Here is a 16,709-nt window from a genome sequence, read left to right on the forward strand (position 1 = left end):
CAGATACTGTGAAGCTGCCAACCCCATCACTTAATCATCACACCTTCAAGAAGCTGTTTTCTGGTTTACATGACAGGGTATGCAAATACATTTTTTTAAGGTTTTAGTTCAAGTGTGAAAACTTCCCTTTTCTGTAAAGTCTCATTCTCAGAGTGAGGCTGTGTGTGACAGACTGATACAAGTGTGTCCTCTGAGGTAAGAACAAGCTTCTATGGTTATTTATCTCCTCATAATGTTAATCTACTAAAGTAAAATATAGTGTTTCAGAAGTTTTATTTAAAGTATATACACTGATTACAAACTGTACTTTTTGTGGATAAAACAAGAAGATTTTTTTCATTGTAAAATTTGAATCCAGATCACTAAAAAATATTAATAATGATAATAATAATAATTTAAAACCCCTTTTCTTCCATTCAGTTGAAATACTTTTTTCCAAATGAAAACTCAAACATCAGTTTCAGACGTCGTAGCTCCCTGAAGACTGAGATGAATCCAAAGAGCCGGAAATGACTTTTTAAACATTATATTTCAGACTAAAAGGTTCAAATGTTAAAGTGTAATAAATATTGTATAAATGTTTGCAGTCAAAATATTTTATATGTGTTCTGGGGTATCTTTGAATAAAAGTTATTTGAACAAATAGTGTCAAATGCAATTTTTAAATAATTACATTCATTTTCCTTTAATAAATGACAAATTCTTCGTAGAGGTGACTTTTGTGTTTTCCAACCACAAGTTCACAGCCAATCTTGAAATGAGGAACAAAACAAAGATAACTCTAACTGTCAGTAAAAGAAATGGAAAGAGGAAGAAGGAAATTGTGAGACAAGCTGAAAAAGAACTTTGATCACACGTTTTACAGTAAAAAGAAAAAGTTCTGTGATCATATGATGTTTTATCCACTTTTAATTTTTAATTTGTTTCAGAATCCAGTTGTAGTCCCATGTGAGATGGAGGCTCAGACAGTCACGTGGTTGGTTTTTCTGGCCCTAATGAAACGTAAGGATTTTATCTCTCCACTTTGAAAACAATGTTTTTCCAACATTTGAATTAAAGATTAACTGACTTCTCCACTTGTGTTTTCACCGACAGATGTTTCTACAAGTGACCCTAAAAGTCCCTTTGAACTAGAACCTGGTGGGCTGCCAGCTACTGAGGGATCCTGCATTGAAATTAAATGCCAAGTCACAAGAGATGTTGATGATCGTGATGCATACTGGTTTTGGATGAAAGATAGACAATGGGTCAAAAATGACTATACATCCACTGTCATTTACAGCACAAACAACTTGACACGTCCGGTCAGTCCTGACTTTGCAAACAGAGTCAAATACATCGGTTCCGCATCTTTACGTTGGAAGAATAGTTACTCTACCGAGCCGAAGCCACTGTGCAGTATTTTGATCTGTGACCTGAGAACCAGTGACAGCGGAAATTATTCTTTGAGATTTGTTCGGGGGGATAAATGGTCATCTAAAGAAGTGACCCTCAACGTTACCGGTATGTATAATAAAAATCGGAATATTAAAATACATTTCAGAATAAACATAACATTACAATTAGTGGACAAATGTGTCCTTCCTTCCCCGAATAATGAAATTGATTAATTAATAAGCAAACGTACGTGAAAATTCACATTTGAAAATACACCAGTGATAAAAACTACAGATTCCATCTTTGACATAATTTTTGTTGATGTGTATTTTGACTTTTTAGTTTGGTCCATTTCCCATTCACTAAAATTAAAGAGGTGAGATTTATACCGCAGTCAGGCACGAGGTGGCGATCTAGACACTTTGGCTTCAGTTTTTAGTCGATGGTCAAGTCCGCTACACCTTTAAAAATCAATGTTTCTATTAAAATAACGTCTTCACATTGACACTGTTCAATTAGAATTTAGCTGTTGTGTAGACGCATCATCACATTTCTCTTGCTTTCATATTCTCAGTAAACCGATGCCCGCTCACTTTTGAGGAACCAGCTGCCGTGGTGGAGTCCGACGTGGTCACACTCTCATGCTCCACTTCAAGTTCATGTCCTTCAACACCTCACATTCAAGATGCGACTCAGATCGACCGGACACAGGTCACAGGCTCTCATCAGGATAAGGAAAGAACCACCTTCAGCTTTACAGCCAGCAGGCAGGATGACGGGAGGGTGTTTTCATGCCAAACACAGGACAACACGGACAAATATTTGATCCAGAATATTACAGTCACTGTTGAATGTAAGTTGATGAATTCATTTTATTGATGTTCTGCCTTTTAAGTATTACACGATGCTGTTATGACTATCATTATGGATATGTGTCTCTGGATGTCGGCCCTGTGACACGCTGGCGACCTCTCAGAGCCAGAGTCAGCTGGGGATTGGCTCAATCCTCCCACAACCCTCAAATGTCCACCAGTGTCACCAGGCTGCTCTGTTTAAATCCACATCAACTTGTGGTGTGTCTGTGATTTTCAGTAATTTGACCACTTTCACATTTGCGTGTTGATTTAATTTGAATTCTGAACTAAAATCTTCCTTATAGTATTCACAATATTACATTCTTAGTGGAGCGTCACTCACATAGCAAGTGTCTTGGTCCAGATTTGTCCTGGGCCACGAGAAAACCAGAAGTGCCGGATCATTGCCTGAAGTGGCCCACATCCGTGTGCTATCTGGGTTGTGAATTAACCTTAAAGAATCTTCTGTTTCAGATTCACCTGTTGTTGAGATAAAGGTCTTTTCACTTGGGTCCTTTTTTCAGATAAGCCGAGGAAGTCGAGCATTTCTGTCAGTGGCTCTTCTGATACACAAGTGAAAGTTGGTCGTTCTCTCACGTTTACCTGTGTCACCGAAGCCAATCCTGCCCCGACGACTTACTCCTGGTACCGAAGCAAAAATCAACAAACTGACTCACGGTTGAAGAACACAAACAGACGAGAGCTGAGATTAACAATACAAAGAGCAGATGAAGATTGTTACAGCTGCAGCGCCTCAAACCTCATTGGTGGAGGGGATGAGAGTCAACCAGTGTGCATACAAGTACTGTGTAAGTACTTTGATGTTTCCAGTGATTTTAACGTGCATTCTAATAATTTGGTCATCTGCTTCCAGCTTGTGTGTGAAATGTCAGCCTCTGCTCTCGCTTTAAATTACTTTCATTAGGGGGCGTGCCGATTAGCCACTAGCCAACAGTGGTAAAGCTCCCTTTACCACTGATTTATTTTTTATTTTTGCTCTGCAGAACTTTTACATTTACAATAAACTTATGTAACACAGACTAGAGGGAAGAAAAACAATTAAATCATAATGTTCCTTCTTTAATGAAGATTCGGCTTCCTCTCTACAGACCCGCCCACTGAACCTATACTGTCTATGAGGTCTGAGGTCACAGAAGGTCAGACCACCACCGTAAGCTGCACTGTTGAAAGTTTCCCACAGTCAACTCTCACCTTGATGAAGACCAACACAAATAATCAGTCTTTAAACATCCCTGAAAATAATCTGAATTCACGACCCATCAACTCTCTCTCCCACAAGTTTAATGTGACTTCAGCCGACGCTGGCTTGTACTTCTGTCGTGCCCAGAACACTGAGGGCTCAAAAGACAGCAAGAAGAAGGAGTTGGTGGTGAAATGTGAGTGTTTCAGCTGCGGCTGTTTTTTTTCAACCGAATCTTCCTTTAAAAAATATATCAATGCAGAAGTAGCTTTTCACATGTATTTTTCTATTAACTATTATTTCTCGCAGTTGAAACAATAGCACCTGAGAAATTAATGACCTAATGTTAATGTGTCTGTTTGATTAAAAACTGTAAAACTTAGAAAATATAAATAAACTACCGGACCCTATAGAAAGTAATTAAATCTATAAAATATCAATAATAATGATCCAGTAATGTTACGTGGTGCCACTCTGCCACTTAATGAATACTCCTGATAAACTACTGTGCTGCTTATTTAAATAATGAATTCAAGGCCTATAATTGTAATGAAGTACTTTTTACTGCGATATTTCTACTTTTACTTAAATCTCTATAATTCTTCCACCAGAGTAAAGTTTAATTCTATTAAATTGAAGCCTTGTGACTTTAAGCAGTTGTACGTTTTCTTATAGTATAATTTGGTAATATAATATGGTGTAATTGTGTAATGCAATGTATTGTTTTCACAGGTTTGCATGTTGTTGTGCTCCCTAGTCCACTATCTTCAAACTTACCTTGATTTACACCCTGATGAAATAAAAAACATATATTCTTCAGGGTCATTCTATATTATAAAGACCAATATATTTGACAGTGGTTAAATCTGACAGTTCTCTGTTTTCTATATTTTTGGTTACTGCAGACAGTCCCAAACATGTGAAAGTTCAAGCCAATCCTGGTTTTGAGGTGAATGAAAATGTGTCGTTGACACTGAGCTGTTCTGCTGAGTCCAACCGACCAGTGAGCTCTGTCACCTGGAGGAAGACAACTGATGGGAGAGAGGAAATCGTCCAACAGACTCAGACTCAGACCTTCACGGTGAATTCAGCCAGTCCCTCTGACAGTGGACTGTACAGCTGTGAAGCCACCAATGACATTGGAAGTGGAAAGTCACAGCCAGCTGAGGTTAAAGTCAAATGTGAGTAGAATGATGCACTTGTGATGGTGAATGGATAAACAAGGAGGATATATTCTACATAACTGCGTATAAAGTAAATACTGATCAGATGTGCAGGTTCCAAAAAAGAAGAAATTGCTGAGAAAATAATTGAGAGTTTCACCAGGTGAATCTAAAACAGTCTGTTTAATCTTTTATTGTTTTAATCCCCATTAACTGGTACGATAACAAGTTTCACATTCTTCTCAGTCTGGCTTTAAAGAGCAGCAATAATGTCTCTTCTTTTGTTGTGTTATTCATGTTTCGATCTTTGATGATGTTCAGAAAATGACGTTGTCTTTTCTCCTGAATTTCCTGGCTAGTTTCTCCAAAACACACAAACATCACGAAGTCGGCAGAGAAGCAGGAGCTTGATGGGAGGAGCTCCGTGATGCTGAGCTGCTTCAGTCACAGCTTTCCCCCAGTCCAACACTACTCATGGTACAGGAAGAGTCAGGGAGAGGAAAAGGATGAACTTGTGTCAAAGTATCAAAACCACACAGTGTACTCAGACCAGCCAGGAGTCTACTACTGCATCGCACAAAATGAAGTAGATCAACGTTCGTCTGATCCCGTCCATCTATTTGAACGTGAGTGGATTTCAAGTCCTTATAACTGTGTGTTTTATTGCTCAGGAGACATGTGGGAGGTTTGATTCAGGGTTGAAATGATACAAATTTGGAGCAATATCCCCGTAACGCCTTGAGGGAATCCTTTCACACTTGGCACAAACAGACAATTAGACTCAAGGAGTAACTTGGAGAGGCGGTGGACTAGTGGCAGAAAACTTGGACTACTGGCAGAGAAGGGGTCTCTGGTTCGATGCTGGTTCGACTCCACGGTTCGTCGGAAACTTGTCTGGATGGTGTAACGAACCTGGACCTGTCCAAAGTTCAAAAAGGACTCTTCTCCCTACCCTGTCTAGTGCCCCTGAGCAAGGCACCTTACTCCCCCAACATCTGCTCCCCGGGCGCCGTACCTGGCAGCCCACTGCTCTGCTCTGCAGTGTGTCCTGCACCAGATGGGTGAAATGCAGAGGACTAATTTCCCCAATGCATGAGTGTGTTTGTGCATGTTTGTGCATGTGTGTGGGATTAATAAAGTGTATCTTCTTCTTCTTCTTCTTCTTCTTCTTCTAACTGATTTGATTTGGTAGCAAAAGGTCAAAGGTCAAGGTCACAGTGGTCTCACAATACACGTTTTTTAGCCTCTTGAAAGTCAAAAATTTAAATTTTCTATGACAAATTTTCAATGAGTACTCAAAGATGTGAAGTGATTAGATATCTTTGTTCAAAGGTCACAGTGGCCTCATCAGAATCTTGGTTGGTGGAGGTAAACAACTGCAGAATAGTATTTCTAGTTCAATGTGAAACATATCTCTGCACATCGAAGTTGAAATTAATTCTACATGTTCACAACTCAGTGTCTATTTGATGCTCTCTCTCTTTTAACAACAGGAAACTATCTGCATATCCTGAAGTTCCCCCTTCTTGCTCTATTTGTCCTGATGTTCATCATTTTAATCGTCGTAGTATTAAGGTGAATGAATAAGAAGTGCATTTCATTAAATAAATACATTTCAGAGATGGTCTGGCACGTGTAACCCTATCATGTCCCTCTATGTTTTCAGATACAGGAAGAAAAAATCTATTCAACAAGGAACAACAAACAGAACATCCTTATTCGGTTTTTTGGTGATTAGACATTTGTTTTAGCCATTCTACTTCTCTATTGAAAACCTCTGGACAGAAGTGACATATCCTGTGTGTGTGTGCATAATTGAAGGATTGGTGTAATGGTACCAGGAGGAGGAGTCTGACGTATGAGAATGTCTCTGCGGAGCCTTACAGGAGCAGAGACGACCTCTTGTCAGAGCAGTTGAGGCGTCCAGAGGCCCAACGACGCCAGCCTCTTCCAGACAGCACGTAAGACCACACCCACTCAACACACTGTCCCCACCCAGGACAAGGAACACTGTGTGGGACAGAGTCAGACATGGACTGCTACTCATGCTGGAGTCAAAGCATCCATTTATGTTCTAGATCCTCCGACTTGAATGGCACAATGAAAGTCTGCCGTTATTTATAATATTCATTCACTCTGTGTGCATATGTTTATTCCTATATATCTTTTATATTCCACAGGCCTCCGTCCGACATCAACGCTGTTTACAGCATTTTGAATCTGCCCCAGGTGAGTCCCGGGTTGAGACAACACTTTAAACAAGAAAACAATAATTTAAAACAATCATATATGGAGACTTGTATAAAACTCAAGAAGATGAATATTAAAAAGAGTTTAATTCAAAGTGTCTGGTCATGGTGGCCTGTTGTCAGAACCGTGTCTTAGCAAGATAGATTTTAACTACCAGTTTATGTTGTTGTGCATATGATACATTAAGCATGACACCATTAAATCGTGTGTCTTTGGGCATTCAATACATTTGGTTATCACCCAAAAATTTGAATATTAATCTATTGATTAAGGCTCATGAAAGTACTAATCAATCTAATCAATAATTAAATTAATAACTATGGCCAAAATTACCATATAGACAGCTCGCAAATTTGAAGGATATGGAGTTATTGACAATTTAGAGGTTGGCAAAATTCACCCTTATGTAACATTAATGAAGACAATTATTTTTTCAAGAAAAATATTTATTATTAAGATAATAAAGTATAAAAAAAACTAAACACTAAAGGTGTACTTACAATATATAGATGGGTTTGTGAGTGTGTGTGTTTGTATACGTATGTATCTGTGTGAATGAGTGTGCTATCAAAATGGCGGCAGGCCACGATGAAAACAAAGAACCCCTGGTGTTTACACCATGTGGCTGAGATCATGTGTGTTTTAAGTTTGGGGAATTATGTGTGTGTTTGTGTTGGTGCCAGGTTAGAGAAAGTAGCTAGTTGCAAGCAAAGAAAGACTGTGAAGATCATTACATAACTAACATTAACTTTCAAATAACTTATAACCAAAATATCACAGCCAAGCAAATCAAACTTAGAAATATCACATGGAATAGAATTAACAGTCTTTGTTCAGCCTAGAATGTGCTGTTTGAAGTCCAGTGAAGTTGTCTTGCTTGTTTGTGGCTCCTGCTTTTTTGATTCTGCTTTGCAATGCAGCTCTTGTGCTGACGTTTATGGCAGGCTCTCGCGTCGCTGCCTAAGAAGGTTTTAGCAGTCTGCTGCAGGCAGGGCTGCTTGAAGGTTGGTAGAGCTTGGATAGGGAGGAAGTTTCCCTGGCTTGGTGAGCGGGAGAGCTACACTGTTGCTTTTCCCACCTTGATCTTCCATATCCTGGCCTCACTGTTTGCCCTGTCAGTAGCTGTCTATCAGTACACTTCTATCTCAGTATTCTGGGGCCATTAATTAAAAAACAACCTGTACAGCATCCATTTGAGAGCATGAATGAAGCGATTCAGTTGCTACTTGATAATCACTGATGTTTTCTGTCTGCATCTGCTCAGGCTGCCTCCGCACAAAACCCCACAAGACAGCAAGCTGGAAACACAGAGGACGATTCTGTCAACTACACTTCTCTGCACTTTAAGAATAAGATAAAGTGAGAATTTAATCTTTGCGTTACAATACCAGAACAACAAAGGTGTCATTGAACAGCACACGTCATGTTGATATTTGTTTTTCAAGGAACAAGCAAAGAAAGGTGGAAGAAGACTCTGTGTATGCGATGGTGTCGAAGCCAACGCGAGTAAAAAAGGTCAGGAACTGTGACGTCTCATTTTGTTATATCAGTCTCAAAAGTTTTGCTATTTAAGCCAGAAATTGTAGCACAAATAATCTATAAACTACCTCCGCTCTCTCATCCTAGAATGAACCAGAGAGCCTGCCCGACTATGAAAACATTAGTAATGCAACTGCACGCGCACCAACATCTCCAAATCTATTTGACGACCACATAAGTGAAGGTGAAGTGGAGCTTGACTATTCAGAGGTGAGATTCACAGCGACGCCCCGACGTCAGGCGACCAACAGAGACTCCAGCAGCTCAGACGAAGATGAGAGTTCCTACTCTGACGTCAGGATTTGACCCAAGATGTTCTTGTCCTGCTTTTTTACATCACAGAGAGTCTAAAGAGTTCAAGTGTTAAGCAAAATAGGTCGTAATTGTAAATCTACAGTAATGTAATCTGTTCAACAAACCTTATGCAGCTACAACAAAACCCTGTGTGTTGCCATTAGGAGTATTTTAAAAACTAGTTAGCAAGAAGGCACAGAAGTTACATTACTGAGCTAAAATGGATAAATATTTGAAACTGTTAAACAAAGGTTTTGGGGAAAATAAGTGAACATTGCAAAATGTGGGGGATAAATGGTTAAAATCCTTAAACTTAAAATGTAAATAATGTGAGTGTAAAATGATTGAATTAATACATGTTTATATAATCTCTATATATAAATGACATGCAGTTAGATAAGAAATGCTGAGAATCATTGCTGAATGTTTTTTTTGTCCTTTCCAGTGTTGTGAACTTAATCCAAACCCACACACCTGAAATGTAAATATCCTGTAGCTCAAAATAAATGAAATATGTTGGAAGCAATTATGTACTTTAAAGTTTATTGACAATATTGTGGGATTTGTGAACATGTCACAGCGCGAAAGGGTTTCTGAAGAATGCATGTACACGTAAAATGCTCCATTTCACAACTTGCTTTGACTATAGCTATTAAATGCCAACTTCAGTGCAAGAGGATTTACATTTGTGTTTATAAAAGATATTATGACAAATATCAATAAAAGTGTTTTGGAAGATAACACACTGTGTCTGTTTGGTTTTCATTTTGCGTTTTACTTAATAAATGAACCGCACCATAAGACAATAGTTCACATTGAAATATTGAAAACAAACAGTTGCATAACAAATCTTGCAGCTTTTATCTTTAGTACTTAGCTACAGTTTAACATTTATTGTTATGGCTGATTAAACACCAAGTTAAAGAGTCGCTGTGAACCCTGTATTATTAGTAACTACCTATTGTATGTATTAAAAAAATATTGTGTCAGCTGTGTGACATCACTGATGCAGAGCAGATGTTACCTCCACTGCTGCGGGTTCTAAAACATTTTTCTACCCAGAATTCTAAGCTTCTCTACAGCTGAACAATAAAGTTCTGCCGCTGTTTTGCAGCCAGAATCCTGGTGAGATTCATCTGTGTTTTCCTTTAGAGTTAAGCCATTACTTTGTCACTGTTCTGTCCCGTAAGACCATCAACATCTTCCTCAGTGTTTGCACCTGTTTCCTCCTTCTTTGCATTTCCACCATTGCATTCTTCTGATAGCAAGCAGATTTCAGAATTTGTCGTCTTGGAGTCCAGGCCTGTGATCTCCTCGAGCTTTCCCTCTGTACTGACCTGGAGTTTATCAAAGTCCACATAGGCTCCATCTTCCTCCTCAAGAATGGCATTACTGACATGAATGACATCCAGATGTGAAGAGCTAGTCTATAGGAAGACAAGCAATGTAGCTTCAGTATAAAGGAGAAGAAAATAATGTCTCTTTACCCAGTTAGGTCCGATTAATAACATCTGCTTAACATTTACAGCTCTTACTTAATTTTGCACCAACTCACCAATGAAAGGACATTGTTTCCTCGAACAGTCACAACTGTGATTCATTGTTTCTGACATTCAAGCTCAACACATCTGATGATGTAGCGTTCAAGAGGCTAAAATATGCTTTGAGAGGTCACAGTGACCTTGACCTTTGACTTTTGGCGACCAAAATCCAATCTGTTAATTCTTCAGTCCAAGTGAATGTTTTCACAGAATGTGAAATTATTTTCTCTAGGTGTTCCGCAGATATCGCGTTCACAAGGCAAACATTTACGACCTGAAAACATTGAGTATGAAGAAGTTCAATGTGCAGACAGAGAGGGTCGAGTGAAAGATGCTACTGAGGTTAACTCAGACAACCTCAGAGAGTCAACCCAAAAGCATAATAACAAAAGTAAATTATTGAAGCATAACATAACTGCTTCCTTTAAATGCAATGCTTGTGGCACTTGCTTGAAAGTGAATCTGTTGACATTTACCTTTTATATATAGTGCAAGGACAGAAACTCACCTTATTACTTAACACATTTTCTGAAGTGTCTACCAGTATCAGGCTTTCTCTCCTTTTCCTAAAACCAACACAAACATCAGTGTTATACGTGGAATCAATTATTATTCCTCTTCTCAGGATCGTTTTTACTGGAGCAGTTATAAGAGGAAGTCCAGTTTGCTCATTAATGTTGAATGAAACTCTAGCTGCAACCTCAAAATCAGCTGTGTTTGACAAGTTCTCAAGTTCCTCACCTGCAACAGAGCAACAGCGGCACACACATCAGCAGCATCCCCAGTGCTCCCGCTGCAGAGCCAATCAGCAGAGACACAGTATGGAAGCCTGGAAAGTCAAAGAAGCAAATTAGGCAAAAAGCAAAAAGACGGATACGAAGACAGCATCCTGCAGATCTCTCTACCTAGCTGAGTTTCACTGGCAGACACGTTGAAGGCCAAACTATCAGAGCCCAGAGAGTTGATGGTGAGGCAGAGTAGAGAGGGCACGTCTTTGTCCAGATGGTACAGAGTGATGACGCTCCTCTTGCCAAAACCCCCCAGGGTAACCTCCCTGATCGGAATGTCAGCGGAGTGATTGACAGGCTCCCCGGCCAATTCCCAAACCAGGGAGGGAAGCGGGTTCCCCTGGCTCTCACAGGAGCAGCGGAATTGGGATAAAATCTTGATGCAGCGGGAGGAAGGCAGGATCTCTGGAGCAACTGAGAGGGAGAACTGATTTAGATGTTTGTGCACAGCCAGTCAACATCTCGGGGAAAATAACAGCAAGCAATTAAAAATGAACAAATCTCACAGGCGACTTCAATGTGGGCAGGTTCTGAGTATCGAGCTCCGTGGACATTCAGGGCTTCACAGTAAAAGTAATCCTCTGAGAGCTTGGTCACATTGAAGGTGAAGTCTGTCTCAGAACCCACCACCTCGTTTTGTCTCGCTCTCACTCTGAACCAGGTGAAGTTCATCGCTGCTGGATTGGCGACGCTCGTGCACGTCAGGGTCACAGAGCGGCCGTCCGGCACCGGAGCAGAAGGCTCAACCAGCACGGACGTGTTCTTCGGCGGATCTGAAAAGACATGGCGTGTCTGTCACTACTGCAGCCACGGAACCAAGATTTAACTCCAACAAATTACTGGTTCTGTCGTTGTTGTGATCAGGTTTTAAGGGAGTGTCACTATTATACATTTGTTTATCACAAAATTTACTTTTTTGATAAACCACAATAAACAGTCTGTAGCACAAATAAAAACAACTGAATTCCAAAGAGAGAACCCATTCATATTTTGCCTTCGCCAAATATGAAGGTTCTCTCTTTGCCCATGTCCCATCCCACCGAGTTTTGTGGAAATTTCTTTCTTTCGATTTTGCTTCATTCCGCTGACAAACAAAAAAAACAACAAACAAACAGGGGTGAAATCATATCGTCGTTGGTGGAGGTCACAACGTTTCTCAGGTCATGATTAAATAAGTTTAACCCTCACAAAAAGGGAATTTAAACATTAAACACAGAGAATTTAAACATTAAACACACCCCACATTTGGAATCAAGCTACTGGGCCATAAAGTATGAAGTTGGATGTATTAGAATGGTCGAGGATTAAAAACTGATCTGCAGCCAAAACCCATGTGTGGACAGAGAAATAGTTTTAGTCTGAAAACTTGTATTTTCAAACTAAAACGTTGCCGTATGAACGTAGCCTCAGATTTGCCTGTGATTTGGGAATTGAGAATACGCTGTAAAGGTTCACATGTAAATGCTTCCATATAAAGCAGTGTTGTCTTTTCATTAAACAGAGACAAGCCCTTTATTTTCTGTGGTTGGAAATGACGTCTTGACACAAACCAGACAATCCTCCACACATAAATCAACACACTGGCACACATGTGGACTCACAGCAGAGCTCAGTCATCATGGGCCACTGACATAGAAAGGATTTGAAGGTTGTCACGAAACACGACAAAACATCACTGTTCACACTCCAGACAGTCTCGCTCCCTGACTGAGTCCTGGCTCCTGATCATGTTAGAGCACACTGGAAACACTCTGTTCTGTCACTGTAAATCAACATCTTCACTGTGTTGAATCAACTTACACTGAATGTCCAGATGGACAGCTGCTGATGCGTCTTCTCCGAGGGCATTTTTTGCTTCACAGTGATAATCACCACTATGGCTCAGGTCGACGCTGCTCAGAACCAGGCTCGCTCCGGCCTCCTCTTCCTCGACGTCGTCCCTGTACCAGGTGTAGTTGGTCACCGAGGGGTTGGCACGGCTCCGACAGAACAGAGAAACAGAGCTGCCCTCCAGTATTGGACCGGAGGGTTCGGCTATCACCGTCGTGTCCTTGGGAGAAACTGAAAAACAAACGCAAAGTCTGGTTTCAGTGGATTTCATCGGCGATATTTGTCTTCATGATTTCAGTCTGACTTACACTGTACATCAATCTGAGTGACGGATGAGTTCTGGGTTCCATATCGGTTACTGACTTTGCAGAAAAAGGCGTTGTCTGCTTCTGAGACTGTGGTTAAAAGCCTCTTCTGGGAGCCCACTGCTAACACCTGATCTCCATCCTTTTTGTACCAGGTGTAGCTGTCCACGGCTGGGTTTGCGTTAGCGTTGCAAGTCAGAGTCAGGGAGCGGCCCTCCTGTGCAGGAGAAGGGTAACTGATCGACGTGTTGTTCGGAGGATCTGGAAGAGAATTTTGAAAATGTAAATGTTGTAGTAAGCTCTGATACACACAACTTTTTTTTACCTAGTTTAAAGGTGTTTTTTGGGGGGGTAGTTTATCTTCTGTCGATGGTTGAGAAAAGATGATGTTGCAACTTTTTAAACCCGAAGATGCAAAGTTTGATTTGTACATTTTGGGCTTGATTAAAAAGGTTTAATTATTATCACAGCTCATTCCTGTTTGTTGCCTCCTAATAAACCTTTATAAAACATTCACTATATTTTTAACTCTGTTTTTGGTCTCCACCTTCTCTACCAGGGAAATAAGTGGCTATCTGGCTAGTCTGCCTTGCAGTACTTCTTAACGGTCGCCTTTTATTGACATAACTGACTCTGTTTCGAACTCAATCTGTACAAAATCTGAAAGCAAAGAAAGATTGTTTCTTGTGTTTATGTTAAGCTATGCTAAGCTAACTGGCCATCTAGATGTTTCTGACACGCTTCAAAGTGAACAAATATATATTCTTCAATATCAAATTATATTCCTTTAAAACATTTGCATTTTACATTTAGGTTGTAATGGTATGAGGTTAAATACCAGCCAACACATCAATAAGAAACGGGAATTCACACTTACAATAAACACGCAGGGTCACACTCTTTTCATACAGGAGGTCGCTGTTGCCAGCTTGTCGGCTGTAGACGGTGTTGCAGGAGATCTTCTGTCCGTTGTGAAGGTGAGAAGCAGTGAAGTTCATAAGAGAGGTCACAGATTTACTGTCGATGCTCTCCTCGACGTCACCTATATTTGGCGTCCATGTCAAAACTGGAGGAAGAACGGGACAGGGAGTGACAGCGGAGCAGTTCAGCCTCACAGGCGTCCCTTCTTCTACCTCCAGCCTGGATGGATTCAGAGCAGGTCTGGGGAATGAATCTGAGAAGTAAAGACGATGAGGGGTTAAACCAAAGAGAAACCAAAGGATGTGGGTTTACATATACAAGAAAAACAGGATGTTACACAAACCCTGAGTGGTGATAAGGACGCTGGTTTGAAAGTTGAACTTCAGCGAGTTGTCACACTGCAGTCTGAAGTAATAGTTGTCGTAGTGGTTGGAGGGAAGGTTGTTGAAGATGGTGGTGCAGTCCTTCTCGCGCAGATTCCCCGTCAGGTTTCCCTGCAGGACGTTCAGGCTTGCACTTGCTCCGTTTAGGCTGGAATCAAACACTTGTGTTCTCCTCCAGCTGCCTCTCTTCCAGATGGCTCTGCACGAGTCATCCAGGTGTTGATCCCATTCTGGGGGCAAGCTGAAACTGCAGGAGACGAGGACACAGGAGCCGCTCAGACCCTCCACTGTCTGAGGCATGAAGGCTGCCCAGGGCTGGCATGAGCTACCTGAGAGAACACAATAAGAAAGACAAATGTGTGATGGTGAATTCAAACAAGTTCACAAGTCTTCTAACATAATATAAACTGGCAGAATTAAGAAAGAAAATAAAGAAATCGAAAATAAGCTAAAAAACGGAAATGGACAAAATCAGGTCCTGAATTATACATATATTCAATACGACATTTATCAGAATAGCTCACCTTGGAGTAGACAGCATATGAAGAAAACCTTTATGGCACCTTTCATTATGACGCTCCTACACTGAAAACACATCCGTTAATTATTTATAATTTCCTTTTAAATTCTGATGCAAAATAAAAAAATTTAAATAAGATATCTTAACAGTAAATAATTTGAAGCTTGGAATGCTAGAGACTGTTCTATATTTTTAGTTTTTTTTAATTTGCACATATTCAGTGAAGAAAGAATGGTAGAGAGATAGAGAGATAGAAAGAAAGACAGATAGAATGATAGAGAGATAGAGAAAGAAAGAAATGAAAGATAGACAGAAAGACAGACTCAGGCTAATACATTGGACCTGAAAATAAAGGAAATTAACAATATAAATAAAACATTATTTTAGAAAAGTGCAGCAAAAATGAGAAGAAAGAAATAATGAGCAAAAAGAGAACAACAATTCTAGAAAAACAATGAAATACATTAACAACAGGAAAAAGAAAAAGTCTATATTTATATATGCTTCATAAATTTACAGTAAAATTGAAAAGACCTCTTCTCTAAATGCGAAAAGAGGAAATGAAAGACGAAGGGGAAACCCATCGTGCATCATAAAGACTATTTACAGATTTAAAAGAACAAATATAAAGATGTTTTTTATCGTATGCTCATGTCTCTGACTTAAATGTTCACAAGTTGTATTACAAGCAGCAGAACTCAGGCAGAAAAAGCAACATGACCGAATAAAAGATTAATATAAATTATTTTCAAGCAACAAGTTGATGCTTTTACATTGGAGGTTTGTAAAGAAACATAAAGATAATAACAATTTATCTGTGCAGCTATTTACATAAATTTGTACCTAAACAGATTCACTATGCACAAATTTAAACAATAAAGCAGAGTTGTTTGATAACATCTTACATCTAGAAGTAATTCGCATTTTCCAAGTCTTACCTTACCTTAAAACCAACGAGGATATTCAGCAGGAAGTTTCTTTATTTTCTGGGGTAAAAAGGGCAATATGAGGTAAAATCTAAATAGCTTTAATGATAAATACTGACTATTAATGGTAGAAGGAGGCTAAAAAAGCTTTTCACCAGCATTGAGGGCATCAGTGGTAATAATCCAACAGCTGGGTTGTGTCCGAGTGGTGGTGTGTGTTGATGGGACACTCAGCTCTTGTGTGATTGGTCTGGGGAGTGGCGCTCAGCACAACAGGGTCTTCATACTTTCTCTACAGTCCAGTTACTCACATCTGGGCAGTTGTTTTCTAAAGGATTCAACATATTCTTGTACCCAAAGCAGCATTTTGTTATAAAATATATGTGGTTTTATTTGTGTGAGGAATATAATTTCAGAATACCTCATTGAGCAATGGATTTGCTGAAGTACATCCATTGACTTTAATGATTCAAACAAAGTTTATTATTTGTATATGTGAAGCAGAATATAATACTAATCACTGTAACTTGGAAGGAAAGAGAAAGTGAAGAGAGGCAGAAAGAGATGCAGAACGGCTCAAGGAAAGATAAATTTATACATCAACAAGTTCACATTTAAGTCAACATATCATATAAATATTTGGTTACTTGAGTAGAAAGTCAAGTTGACTGGAAGTTAAACAAATACTGTCGTCAAAGGGTTGGATTTGGTGAGACACATGCTGTATGACAACAGCACTGGTCTCTATGGTTTCTCCATCAAGTAAAAAGCAGATGTTTCAACACTGTCAAGTCTGGATGATGTGACAGCTCCCACG

At 39.7% G+C, this 16,709-nt stretch overlaps 2 protein-coding genes across 2 annotated transcripts; one reads left to right on the forward strand and one right to left on the reverse strand.

The window, feature by feature from the left end:
• Positions 1-159: 159 nt before the first annotated feature.
• LOC133013656 (B-cell receptor CD22-like) lies at positions 160-9,419 on the forward strand. The gene is made up of 15 exons (XM_061080659.1): positions 160-195; positions 930-1,002; positions 1,096-1,503; positions 1,952-2,230; positions 2,756-3,040; positions 3,341-3,628; positions 4,338-4,613; positions 4,955-5,221; positions 6,089-6,170; positions 6,262-6,325; positions 6,417-6,556; positions 6,776-6,824; positions 8,110-8,204; positions 8,291-8,360; positions 8,472-9,419. The coding sequence occupies exons 2-15, from the start codon at positions 954-956 to the stop codon at positions 8,688-8,690; spliced, it is 2,571 nt and encodes an 856-aa protein (XP_060936642.1). The 5' UTR covers positions 160-195; positions 930-953; the 3' UTR covers positions 8,691-9,419.
• A 413-nt stretch (positions 9,420-9,832) lies between these two features.
• LOC133013909 (myelin-associated glycoprotein-like) lies at positions 9,833-15,016 on the reverse strand. The gene is made up of 9 exons (XM_061080992.1): positions 14,971-15,016; positions 14,407-14,775; positions 14,020-14,316; positions 13,146-13,403; positions 12,808-13,068; positions 11,514-11,780; positions 11,128-11,421; positions 10,961-11,060; positions 9,833-10,070 (listed from the first exon to the last, which is right to left on the reverse strand). The coding sequence occupies exons 1-9, from the start codon at positions 15,014-15,016 to the stop codon at positions 9,833-9,835; spliced, it is 2,130 nt and encodes a 709-aa protein (XP_060936975.1).
• Between the last annotated feature and the right edge of the window lie 1,693 nt (positions 15,017-16,709).

Source organism: Limanda limanda, chromosome 11 (genome assembly GCF_963576545.1).
Source record: "Limanda limanda chromosome 11, fLimLim1.1, whole genome shotgun sequence".
In the NCBI taxonomy this organism is placed as follows: Eukaryota; Metazoa; Chordata; class Actinopteri; order Pleuronectiformes; family Pleuronectidae; genus Limanda; species Limanda limanda.